This window comes from Agelaius phoeniceus, chromosome 21 (assembly GCF_051311805.1).
Source record: "Agelaius phoeniceus isolate bAgePho1 chromosome 21, bAgePho1.hap1, whole genome shotgun sequence".
NCBI classification, from domain to species: domain Eukaryota; kingdom Metazoa; phylum Chordata; class Aves; order Passeriformes; family Icteridae; genus Agelaius; species Agelaius phoeniceus.
The window spans coordinates 2,703,887-2,716,051 of record NC_135285.1 but is presented as its reverse complement, the minus strand read 5'-3'; the positions used below and the strand labels follow the sequence as shown (position 1 = coordinate 2,716,051).

Sequence of the window (12,165 nt, the reverse complement as noted above, 5' to 3'; positions counted from 1 at the left end):
GACATGTCCCATGTACTGCCCAGCTCCTCCCAGGGTCCTGGCAGTACCACTGGGATGTCCCATGTGCTGCCCAGCCTGTCCCAGGGTCCTGGCAGTGCCACTGGGACATGTCCCATGTGCTGCCCAGCCTGTCCCAGGGTCCTGGCAGTGCCACTGGGATGCCTCATGTGCTGCCCAACCTGTCCCAGGGTCCTGGCAGTGCCACTGGGATGCCTCATGTGCTGCCCAGCCTGTCCCAGGGTCCTGGCAGTGCCACTGGGATGTCCCATGTGCTGCCCAGCCTGTCCCAGGGTCCTGGCAGTGCCTGCTGGGGCAGAGTGGGATCCAAGCCCTGGCTGGTCCCTCCTGGAGGCCACCATGGTGGAGGGTGGGTGGCCTCAGCAGAGGAGGTGGCTGCTGCACGCTCCAGCCCTCACGAGAGCTCTCAGCTCTTGTTTATGTTCCTGGGATCATAAAAATTCCTGGGACAAATTGTTGGCTCCCTCAGGCAGGCTGTGTTTGGGATGGTTGGCCAGCTCCAACTGCTGGCCAAAAGGTGCTGGAGAGCTGGGGAGGGGCTGCACAGCATGGGGGGCACAGGGTGTCCTTGGCCTGGTCCTGGCATGGAATCCTGGCATGGAATCATGGAATGTTTGGGTTGGAAGGGACATTAAAGCCCATCCCATCCCACCCCTGCCATGGCAGGGACACCTCCCACTGTCCCAGGTGCTCCCAGCCCTGTCCAGCCTGGCCTTGGGCACTGCCAGGGATCCAGGGGCAGCCCCAGCTGCTCTGGGCACCCTGTGCCAGGGCCTGCCCACCCTCACAGGGAACAATTCCTTCCCAAAATCCACTAAAAATCTCTCCTAGTTTAAAAAAGCTGTCACTGGTCCTATTGAGGTCCAGAACATCTAAACATCATCTGGTGCTGGGCTCTCTGTGGTGGCTTCTTGCTTTTCCACTGTCCTGTCCCATCAGAAGACCCTGCTGGGCAGGGTTTGGTTCCTGCCACCTGCAGATGCCCCTGGCAGGACCTTCTGGCAGCAGTGGCACACAGCCTCCCCCTGCCCCAAGGCAGGGAAATTCCAGCTGGGGCTGGGAAGAGCTGCTGGAGAGCTCAGCTCCCACCTTCCCCTCAGCCAGGGGAGCTGGAGGGGTCAGCTGAGCTCAGTGTGTCCCTGGGGGAGATGCCAGGGACAGAGGTGTCACCACACTGACCAGAGGTGTCATCACGTGCTGGATGAGCCACCCCTCAAAGCTTTTCTAGGGCTGTGCCTGTGGTGCCCCTCAAAGCATCTCCCAAATGCACCAATTCAGGCACCAAAATTTGTGCTGCTGTGGGAGGTGATGCAGTGGAGATCCTCAGCACGGCCTTGGAGAAGAAACAACCACCCAGGCCACCATGGATGGACCTCACTGAGCTGCCCAGGGCAGAGCTGTGCCCTCCCTGATCCCCTGTTGTCTCAGTTTGAAAAGCCAGGTGTCTGCTAAAGAGGGCAGGAGCCTCCCATGAACTGGAAAATGTAAACTCTCTCCTTCTGAATTATTATAAATTTGAAATTAAGGGGCTCTCAGGCAAAGATATGGGAGCAGGAGTAACAGTTCTTTACTAGGAAAATTAAAATACAAATGAAATAGCACAAAAAAACCCCAAACCATTGCCAGAGTCAGACCATGCCCTGCCCCCTGTGTGTCAGGGGGTGGCACAGCCCCATCCCATGGGGGCTCAGCCCTCCTGCAGTGCCAGCTGTGGCTCTGCTGGAGCAGGGATCCTGCACAAGGGGGGAGTTTTCCTCTGCAGCTCCAGGGCTGCTGCAGATGGGCCTGGGCTCCCTCTGGCCATGCAGGGCAGCAGAAGCTGCTCCTCTGGCAATGCACTGGGCAAAGGCTGCTGTGCTGTGCCAGGCTCACATTGGATCCAGGTAGGAATGCTTGGCTCCTGCCCTGGGCAATGCAGCATCTCCCCATGGGATGCTGGAATTGGATCAGCCCTGCAGGGACACTCAGTGGCCATGGACAGCAGAGATCTCCTGCAGGGAGGATTGGCTGGGGGAGAGATCAAGAAAAAACTGCCCCAAGGACAGCAGAGAACTGCCCCAGCTCTGACAGTGGTGACAGGACACACATTGCTTGGCAGTCTGGGACACCTGTGCTGTCCCCTCCCTGCAGGTTCCACTGGAGGACCACGTCATCTACTCAGGCAACATCTTCCAGTACATCGAGGAGAACAAGAAGTGGAGGAATCGCTTCTGCGTGGTGCCCCACAACTACGGGCTGGTCCTCTACGAGAACAAACTGGTGAGGACAGCCCCCCGTTCATCCCCTCCAGAGGGGTCATTCCCCAGGGGACACCCCACCCATGACCATTTCTCCTGCTCAGGCCTATGAGCGGGAGCAGCAGCCCCGGGTGTTGGTCAACAGCGCTGGCTACAAGGTCCTCACCTCCGTGGAGCAGTACCTGGAGCTGGTCAACAACAGCCTGCCTGGTGAGGGGACCTTTGTGTGGGTTTGGGGGTGTGATCCCTGAGGGACTTCAGAGAAGAATGATTGTGGGGTGTTGTATCCTCGGGAACCTTCAGAAAAGGGTGATTGTGGGGTGTAGCATTCCTGGGAACTTAGTGGCAAGTGTGAGTTTGAGGGGTAGCATTCCTCAGGACCTTCTAGAAAAGGTGGGTTTGGAGTATAGGATCCCTGAGGATCTTTTAGAAAAGGTTTGGGGTGTAGCATCCTTAAAGACCTTCTAGAATGGGCAGATTTGGGGTGTAGCATCACTAGGAACCTACTGGAAATTGTGGGGTGTAGCATTCCTGAGGACCTTCAGAAAAGGGTGATTTTGGGGTGTTATATCCCTGGAACCTTCCAAAAAGGTGGGTTTGGGGTGTAGCATCCTTAAAGACCTTCTGGAAGGGGTTTGGGGCATAAGATCCCTGAGGACCTTCACTAAAAGGTGATTTTGTGGTGTTACATCCCTTGGAACCTTCTAGAAAAGGTGGGTTTAGGGTGTGGCATCCTTAAAGACCTTCTAGATATGGCAGATTTGAGGTGTAGCATCCCTGGGAACCTACTGGAAAGGGTGAGTTTGGGGTGTTATATCACTGGAAACCTTCCAGAAAAGGTGGGCTTAGGCTGGAGCATCCTTAAAGACCTTCTAGAAGGGGTAGTTTTAGGATGTAGCATCCCTAAGGACCTTCAGAAAAGGCTGATTTGGGGTGGTAGCATCCCTGAGGACCTTTTGGAAAGGGGGGATGTTGGGATGTACCCTTGAAGAACCTCTGGAAGGGGTAGGTTTGGGTGTGGCATTCCTGGGGACCTTTAGGAAGAGGCTGTTTTAGGGTGCAGCATCCCAGGGATGCTGGAAGGGATCATTTGAGGGTGTAGAATCCCTGAGGGGCTGCTGGAAAAAGTGGGGTTTGGGTGTAGCATCCTTGAAGACCTTCAGGGATGGGGTTTTTGGGGATAATTTTTTGTTGGTTTTTGGGTTTTTTTCTGGGCAGTGAGTGGGGTTGTAGGGAAAGAGAACAGCCCTGACCCCACAGTGGGGTGTGGGATTTGCTCAGGTCCTGTCACAGCCACCAGGGAGGGAGGGAGGGAGGGAGGGAGGAAGGAAAGGATGGAGGGAGGGAGGAAGGAAGGAAAGAGAGGAAGGAAGGAAGGAAGGAAGGAAGGAAGGAAGGAAGGAAGGAAGGAAGGAAGGAAGGAAGGAAGGAAGGAAGGAAGGAAGGAAGGAAGGAAGGAAGGAAGGAAGGAAGGAAGGAAGGAAGGAAGGAAGGAAGGAAGGAAGGAAGGAAGGAAGGAAGGAAGGAAGGAAGGAAGGAAGGAAGGAAACAGGAAAATATGAAAGAAAATAATAGGAAGGAAAATAATAGGAAGTAAAATGTGTCCATGACTGTGTCAACCACATGATTTTTAATTACTTTTAACTTTAATTTTCAATTTTCATCCTGATCTCCTTTTTGGAAAAATGAAGCTCTTTGTGCATTTTTTTTAGAACAGCTCCCAGGAAAGGCCTGGGAAGGAGCTGCAGGGTCTGTGTGAATCCTGCAGCTTCCCCATCCCTGCCCGTCCCCCTCTCCCTCTGAATCCACCCCCGCTTTTCCGCAGGTGTGACACCGAAATCTGGGCACTCTCCCATCCTGAAGTGCCCCACGGATTTCCCCCTGGTGCTGTGGCACCCCTATGCCAGGCACTACTATTTCTGTGTGATGACGGGCAAGGAGCAGGAGAAGTGGCGGGCGGTGTTCCAGGACTGCGTGCGGCACTGCAACAACGGTGGGTGACACCTGGGGACACTGCAGCCACCTCCTGCTCCACACAGGCACCTGCAGAGGCCAGCCTGGGGCTCTGGGGAGAGGGGATGCTTTGCAGCTCGTGAGGAGTTGGGTGGGAGTTGTTGAGGGACTTTGGAGAAGGGAAGTGTAGCCACGTTTCTCTTTACAGAGAAAAGCAAGGCATGATTCTTCCCAAGAATATTTCTGGGTTTTGCATTCTCTGTGAACTCCACATTCTCTGGGTTTTCTTTCTCAGAGAAAGGAAAAACCCAGAAATATTCTTGAGAAGAATTGTGCCTTTCTCTTCTCTTTGTGAAGAGAAATGTGGCTACAGGGAAGGATCCAGGGAGGGCCTTCCAGTGCCTGGAGGGGCTCCAGGAGAGCTGGAGAGGGATTTTGGACAAGGGATGGAGGGACAGGACCCAGGGAATGGCCTCCAGTGCCAGAGGGCAGGGATGGGTGGATACTGGGAATTAGGAATTGTTCCCTGTGAGGGTGTGAGACCCTGGCACAGAGCAGCTGGGGCTGCCCCTGGATCCCTGTGAGTGTCCAAGGCCAGGCTGGAAGCACCCTGGGATAGTGGGACATGCCCCTGCCCACAGCAGGGGTTTTAAGGATGATTTTAAGGTTCCTTTTAACCCAAACCAGTCTGAGATTCCATGACTGAGCATCTCATCAAGGCCAGCATCACCCCCAGCTCCCTGGAGCATCCCTGTGCCCAGCTCCATCCTCTGCCCATGAGGAACTATTACCCAGAGCCTGCACAGAGCCTGGCTCCAGAGCTGCCCTCATGCCTATTTCCCACCCTGAGGGAGAAAATATTTGTTAATTAAAATCACCAAACCCCAAAACTCCCCCCAGGGGCTGCCAGGGCTGTGGGCAGGGGGTGCAGGGCTCTGGGCAGGGGTGCAGTGCTGTGCAGCTGGGTGGAGGCAGGACCTGCCTCCCACATCAGTGATACTCTGGCAGGAAAACACGATTTTCCTGCTTGGCTGTGGCCTGGGCATTCCTGGGCTGAGCCCCAAGTCCTGGCCATGCTTGGGATGGTGAGAAATTTCCTGAGGAAGGCGGTGCCAGAGCTGAAACCTGCTCGAAATCAGGTGTTTTAGTGGGCATTTTAGACTCTGCCCAATTTCTAAATGCTTCTTTCACTCCTGGGAACTCTGGGGAGCCTCAATTTTGCCTCAGTTTTGCCAGAGCTGCTGTAATAGGGTGAGATCTGGAGCCTGGGTTTCACTGAGGGTTCCCACCCCCCCATATTGGATTAAATTTCCTGAAAAACTGCTCTTTTTATTTTTATTTTGTGCTGGGGGTGTCTGAGCTCGTTGGGCTGAATGTGCCCCCTCCTTTATGTGGGCTGGGTGCTGTGACCCCTCAATTCCACCTCATTTCTGGGTGAGCTCAGCACCCCAGAACTCTCTGTGCTGGCTGGAGCAGCAGCTGTGAGCAAAACCAGCTCTGGATAAAAGAGGAATTGATCTCCTGCTAACAAACCTCCAATTTTCATCTCTAACTCCCCTCCCACCTGCTGGGTGCTGCTGAGGGACACAGGGGAGGTGTGAGCCCCTCCACCACCCCCTCTGCCAGCCAGAAAATCCTCTCCTCCCTCTCCTTGTCCTCAGCATGTGATGGAAAAGCCTTCCCAAGTGGGCAGTGGCCAGGGAGGGCTCAGTGCTGCATTCCTCCAGCCTGGATTTGTCTGTGACTTTGTTCTTCCTGCCTCTCTCCGCTCCTGGGAGCTCCAGGATCCTGTTTCATATTCCATGAAGGCTCTTTTGTTGTTGGAAAGCACTTTAGCTTGTTGGTTTTTTTTTTTTTCCTCCCCTAAATTAGAGGCTCTGTTTCTGCCTCTGGTTGTGATTGGTGTGGGAATTTTCAGCTCCCTGTCTCAGGCTGTGTTTGTGGAACAGCAGCTCCTCTGTGGGGACTGGGGATGTGCAGCTCTGTTCCTCACACAGACGGGGTCAGCCTGGTGTCCCTGGAGCCCCTGGCTGCTCAAAACTGTCCCTTGGCCAGTCTGGTGCCACCTGGGGCTGGGCAGTGCCCACCCAAGGGCTCCTGCCCCTTGTTCCAGGATGGTTTGAATTTAAAGGGACCTTAAATCCCATCCAGTTCCACCCCTGCCATGGCAGGGACACCTCCCACTGTGCCAGGTGCTCCCAGCCCTGTCCAGCCTGGCCTTGGGCACTGCCAGGGATCCAGGGGCAGCCCCAGCTGCTCTGGGCACCCTGTGCCAGGGCCTGCCCACCCTCACAGGGAACAATTCCTAATCCAATATCCCATCCATCCCTGCCCTCTGGCACTGGGAGTCATTCCCTGTGTCCTGTCCCTCCAGGTCCTTAACCTCACATTAATGAAGGAAACTCATTAAATTTGCCCTGGGAAGTGGCACAGGGGCTTCTTGCACCAGCCCTGCCTGGACAGGCACAGGGCTGGGGACAGACTCAGGGATGTCCCCAGGCTCAGCCTGGAGTGAGTGACCTTGGGAAGGCTCCTGGGAGGCAAATCCTGCCCCAGGCCTGGCAGGGACAGGAGGTGAGGATTGTCCCACCTGGGAGGAGATCTGAGCTCCATGGATGGAGCAGCTCCAACCCCTGGAAGCTCAGCCCAGCTCTGGCTCCCACCAAAGACTGAGAAAAGAGCAGATTTTACTTTCTCAGTGGTTTTTTCCCCTGATTATTAAGCTGCCCCTTAGCAAAAGCTGCTTAGGCTTGGAGTTAATTGTAATCCCCTTAGAAAAGTCTGTATGCACTGGGAAAGATCTGCTCACTGCCCTGGGCTGTCCCTCCTGGACACCTGGACATGTCCCCAGCCCTGCCAGGTGATGTGGGACATGTCAGCAGTGTCCCCAGCCCTGCCAGGTGCTGTGGATGTGTCAGCAGTGTCCCCAGCCCTGCCAGCTGCTGTGGAAGGTGTCAGCAGTGTCCCCAGCCCTGCCAGGTGCTGTGGATGTGTCACCAGTGTCCCCAGCCCTGCCAGGTGCTGTGGGACATGTCAGCAGTGTCCCCAGCCCTGCCAGGTGCTGTGGGACAGGTGTCAGCAGTGTCCCCAGCCCTGCCAGGTGCTGTGGGACAGGTGTCAGCAGTGTCCCCAGCCCTGCCAGGTGCTGTGGGACAGGTGTCAGCAGTGTCCCCAGCCCTGCCAGGTGCTGTGGATATGTCAGCAGTGCAGGGATGATCCCCTGGAGGCTCCCAGCAGGCTCAGATCCCCTCCTGATCCCCTCCTCGGGGCATGGGGAGGGGAGCTGGGCTGGAGGGCTCTCTCCCAGGGATGTTTCCCTGTCTGGCAGGGACCTGCAGGGCCCTGACAGGCTGGGACAAGGCAGGGGACATGTGGCACAGCTCCTGGGCTGTGCTGCCTGCCTGCTGTCCCCATCTCCTCGCTGTCCCCAGCCCTGCCCCTCCTGCTGGGGGGGTGTGGCACCCGAGCCCCCCTCGTGCTGCAGTGACTCAACCTGGGGACAGCCTGGCCCTGACTCACTTCTGAGGCCTCTTGGCCACTTTCCTCTTCCTCCCAAGCCTCACTGCTCCCTACAGGGCCCCTCTTCCTCCAGCCCCCCCAGCTGCCCATCCCGCAGTGCTGGGGGCTCACTGGGTGCTCTGTGGGGTTGGGGGTCACTGAACCTCCCATCCTGGTGAGCCCCTGTTCCTGCTGTGCCTTTGGAGATCACTGAGCCCCCAAGTCCCCATGCAGAATTTGGGGTCACTGAGCCCCCATTTCCCCATGCACCATTTGGGGTCACTGAGCCTCCATTTCCCCATGCACCATTTGGGGTCACTGTGCCCCCATTTCCCCATGCACCATTTGGGGTCACTGAGCTCCCATTTCCCTGTGCACCACTTGGGGTCACTGAGTCCCCATTTCCCTGTGCACCATCAAGGGTCACTGTGCCCCCAAGTCCCCATGCAGAATTTGGGGTCACTGAGCCCCCATTTCCCTGTGCACCACTTGGGGTCACTGAGCCCCCATTTCCCCATGCAGAATTTGGGGTCACTGAGCTCCCTTTTCCCCATGCAGAATTTGGGGTCACTGTGCCCCCAAGTCCCTGTGCACCACTTGGGGTCACTGAGCCTCCATTTCCCCGTGCACCATTTGGGGTCACTGAGCCCCCATTTTCCCATGCAGAATTTGGGGTCACTGTGCCCCCATTTCCCTGTGCACCATTTGGGATCACTGAGCCCCCATCCTACCCAGGCTCCCTGCCCTCAGGGTGGCTCTGGAGGGATCACTCTGGATGTATCAGGAGTCCCCCACCCTGTCAGGGGCAGTGCCTTGGGCCAGCATCCCCAGTCCTGGTGACAGCCCTGGGGGCTTGCACGGGTCCGGGGCTGTGGGGAAGCACACAGAGGTGGGCTGGGGGCGCCGGGCTGCCCCTCACTCCCAATTCCAGGCTGCTGAGCCGTGTCCCGTCCGCAGGGATCTCGGAGGACTCCAGAGTGGAGGCTCCCGCCTTCACGGACGCCATCCGCATGTACCGGCAGTCCAAGGAGCAGTACGGCACCTGGGACATGCTCTGCGGGAACGAGACCCAGGTGAGCCCCGCACCCCCAAACCGGGCTCAGAGAGCTGGGGGGGGCTCAGCAGGCTCCCCAAAAACCTCCTGCCTCCACAGGTCCTGAGCAACCTGGTGATGGAGGAGCTGCTCCCCGAGCTGAGGAGCACCATCGGCCCCCGGCTGAAGGGCAAAGCCCCAGAGCGCCAGCGGACCTGGATCCAGGTGTGGGGCTGGGGCTGCCGGGGGGGTCCCCAGCGTCCCTGCCCTCCCCTGCCCGCAGAGCCGGCTTGGGGAGCCTCCTTTCACCCATGGGCTCGATACCCACCTCCCTTGCCCCACTGGATTCGATGCCCACCTCCCTTCCCCACAGGGTTCTGTGCCCATTTCCCTTCCCCACAGGGTTCTGTGCCCATCTTCCTTCCTCGCTGGGTTCTGTGCCCACCTCCCTTCCCTGCTGGGTTCTGTGCCCACCTCCCTTCCCCACAGGGTTCTGTGCCCACCTCCCTTCCCCACAGGGTTCTGTGCCCACCTCCCTTCCCCGCTGGGTTCTGTGCCCATTTCCCTTCCCCACTGGTTCTGTGCCCACCTCCCTTCCCCGCTGGGTTCTGTGCCCACCTCCCTTCCCCGCTGGGCTCGGTGCCCACCGGCTTCGCTGCCCCCTTCTCCCGGCCCCTTCCAAAGAATCCGTGCTTTCTCCAGAGTGGATTTTTCAAGCTCCTTGAGTGCCCCTGCCCAGCCCTGCCCAGCCCCGCCTGGGGCCAGCCGAGCAAACAGGAGGAAGCCCAGCCCCGGAGCGAAGCCTGTCCCGGCTAAATTTAGCGAGCCATTTTTAGAACAGCGCGGGCTAAATCCAGCCCAAACCCTTGCGAAAGACTGAGGGCTCTTCAGAGCTGCCTGTTAAAACCTTAAACCCCGATAATTACCACCAGGCTCGTAATGGGCCACTTGAGCGGCCTGAAAACACACAAACGCTGCTTTTCCAATAGCTGCTGTGGCTGGGAAGGAGGGAGGAGGGGAGGGCTCTGCATCCTGCCAGCCTCAAAATCCCAGCCTTTGGCTCAAAGTGAGCGTGAAGCCTCAGCGAGCGGCTCCATCCTGCTCAGGAGGTTGGCTCTGGGAGCCCAGGGAGGGTGAACAGGGCAGGGAACAGATTTCAGGGTGGGCTGGGGCTCTCCTGCTTGGACCACCACTGTCCCTGGAACACCAGCATCCCCAGAGCTGCAGCATTTCCAGACATGCAGCATCCCCAGAGCTGCAGCATCCCCAGAGCTGCAGCATCCCCAGAGCTGCAGCATTTCCAGAGCTGCAGTATCCCCAGAGCTGCAGCATTCCCAAACCTGCAGCATCCCCAGAGCTGCAGCATTTCCAGAGCTGCAGTATCCCCAGACCTGCAGCATCCCCAGACCTGCAGCATCCCCAGACCTGCAGCATTTCCAGAGCTGCAGCATTCCCAAACCTGCAGCATCCCTAGCCCTACCTGGGGCAGGTTGCCTGATTGAGGCAGTGCTCACCTCTCTGCCCCTCCAGCACCACCTGGAAGCAATTTCTGCACTGCAGGAGCTCCATCTCACCCTGCTGGGGGGTCCCTGGTGTGGCAGCCCCTGGCAGGCTGAGGGAAAGGGTCCTGTCAGGGCACAGGAGATGCTGGAACTGCAGGCACTGTTTGGGGTGCAGCTGGAGGGTCTCTGACCCCCCCTGTGCCCCCAGGTGTCAGATGCTGTCTATAGGATGGTCTATGAGCTGGCCAAGGTGCAGTACGATGCAGCTGTGGCCAGGTGTGAGCAGGAGCGGCCGCAGCTGGAGAGCACCATCCGCACGGACATGGACCAGATCATCACCTCCAAGGAGCACCTGGCCAGCAAGATCCGAGGTACAGGGATGCCCTGGCACGTGTGGGTGTGCCCATGGCTCCTGGGGGGCTGTCCCTGGGGTGCAGCACAGCCCCTGGCACCCTTAGGGGGGTGCACGTCCCAGGGGATTGGGGGACAAGGTGGGCAGTCACCCCTATAGTGAAACAAGGTGACCCCTGGGGCAGGGAATGAGTGGCATCTGACTCTATTGATTCAGAATGCTGAACATTCACTTTATTTAAACTATATTATATTACATTATAACTACATTAAAGAGAGATTACATTACATTACATTACATTATATTATATTGAATTACATTATATTATATTATATTACATTACATTACATTATATTATAATCATACTACTAACTGAAAAACTCATGACTGTCTGCAGACTGACAGTCCACACAGCTTGGACTTGATATGCTAATTAACATAATCTCCACCAGAATCTAATTACCAAATTCCTTCAGGTAAACAATCTTCCCACCACGTTCTACGTGTGCAAAACAGTAGGAGCAGCAAGCAGAGATAAAAGTTGTTTTCTCTCTGTACTTCTCCAGGAAAAAACCTGAGAGAGAGAATTATATCTCTGTTCAGAGAATGTGAATGCCACAACCCCCTGGCATGGCAGTGGATGGTTCAGGACAGACCAGGGGCACCCTGCAGGAGTTCCTTGTGTTGTTGTGAAAGGGGAGACTCCTCCTGGAAGGGTTTGGAAGCAGAGGCAGCTCCTCCTCGTTGCTGGGGTGGGTTTAGGATGTGATGTGAAGGGCTGGAAGGACAGAGCGGCCTCACCATCCCCATCCCTGCTCTTTCCCAGCCTTTGTCCTGCCCAAGGCAGAGGTCTGTGTCCGTAACCACGTCCAGCCCTACATCTCCTCCATCCTGGAGGCCCTGATGACCCCCACGAGCCAGGGCTTTGCTGAGGCACGGGAGGTGTTCTTCAAGGAGGTCACCGACATGAACATGAACGTTGTCAACGAGGGCGGCCTGGAGAAGCTGGTGGAGGTGAGACCTGGTGGTGCTGGGGGTGCTCCTTGCCAGCTCAGGGCTGACAGGGCCAGTCCTGCTTCCACCCCAGTGTGGACAGCACTGGGAGAGCCCAGGCTGAGGAGAGTCCACCCATGTGGGGTGGAATGTCCCTGTCCTGAGTACGTGGAGAGGCTGAGCTTGGCTTTGTCCCCAGTACATGGAGAAGCTCTCCCACCTGGCCTTCCACCCCGTGAAGATGCAGTCGTGCTATGAGAAGATGGAGCAGCTGAAACTGGAGGGTCTGCAGCAGCGATTCGATGTCTCCAGCACGTCTGTCTTCAAGCAGAGGGCCCAGATCTACATGAGACAGGTGGGATGGGGACCAGGGTCCTCCCCAGTTCCCCTGGGCTGGGAACAGAGCTTTGGGGAGCCCAAGCTGGTCCAGGCTGGGATGTCTGTGCTGTCTCTTTGGTCTGCAGCCCATGGTGGGCTTGGGCATCCCAGCACAGCTGCCCCTTTGCCAAAGAGGCCACTGGCACCAGCAAGGCCAGTGAGCCAATTCTGGGGTCTGATCCAGCCTAAACTGATGTGGAG

The 12,165-nt window shown here is 57.1% G+C and overlaps 1 protein-coding gene across 3 annotated transcripts in view; it reads left to right on the top strand.

The window, feature by feature from the left end:
• NIBAN2 (niban apoptosis regulator 2) overlaps window positions 1-12,165 on the top strand; it is a 38,890-nt gene that overhangs the window by 20,602 nt on the left and 6,123 nt on the right. For all 3 annotated transcript variants that reach the window (XM_077189347.1, XM_077189348.1, XM_077189346.1), the window contains exons 3-10: window positions 2,149-2,277; window positions 2,360-2,465; window positions 4,081-4,248; window positions 8,664-8,779; window positions 8,860-8,964; window positions 10,450-10,612; window positions 11,420-11,607; window positions 11,786-11,941. In XM_077189347.1, coding sequence (XP_077045462.1) covers window positions 2,149-2,277; window positions 2,360-2,465; window positions 4,081-4,248; window positions 8,664-8,779; window positions 8,860-8,964; window positions 10,450-10,612; window positions 11,420-11,607; window positions 11,786-11,941 — 1,131 coding nt within the window. The remainder of the gene's footprint in view (window positions 1-2,148; window positions 2,278-2,359; window positions 2,466-4,080; window positions 4,249-8,663; window positions 8,780-8,859; window positions 8,965-10,449; window positions 10,613-11,419; window positions 11,608-11,785; window positions 11,942-12,165) is intronic.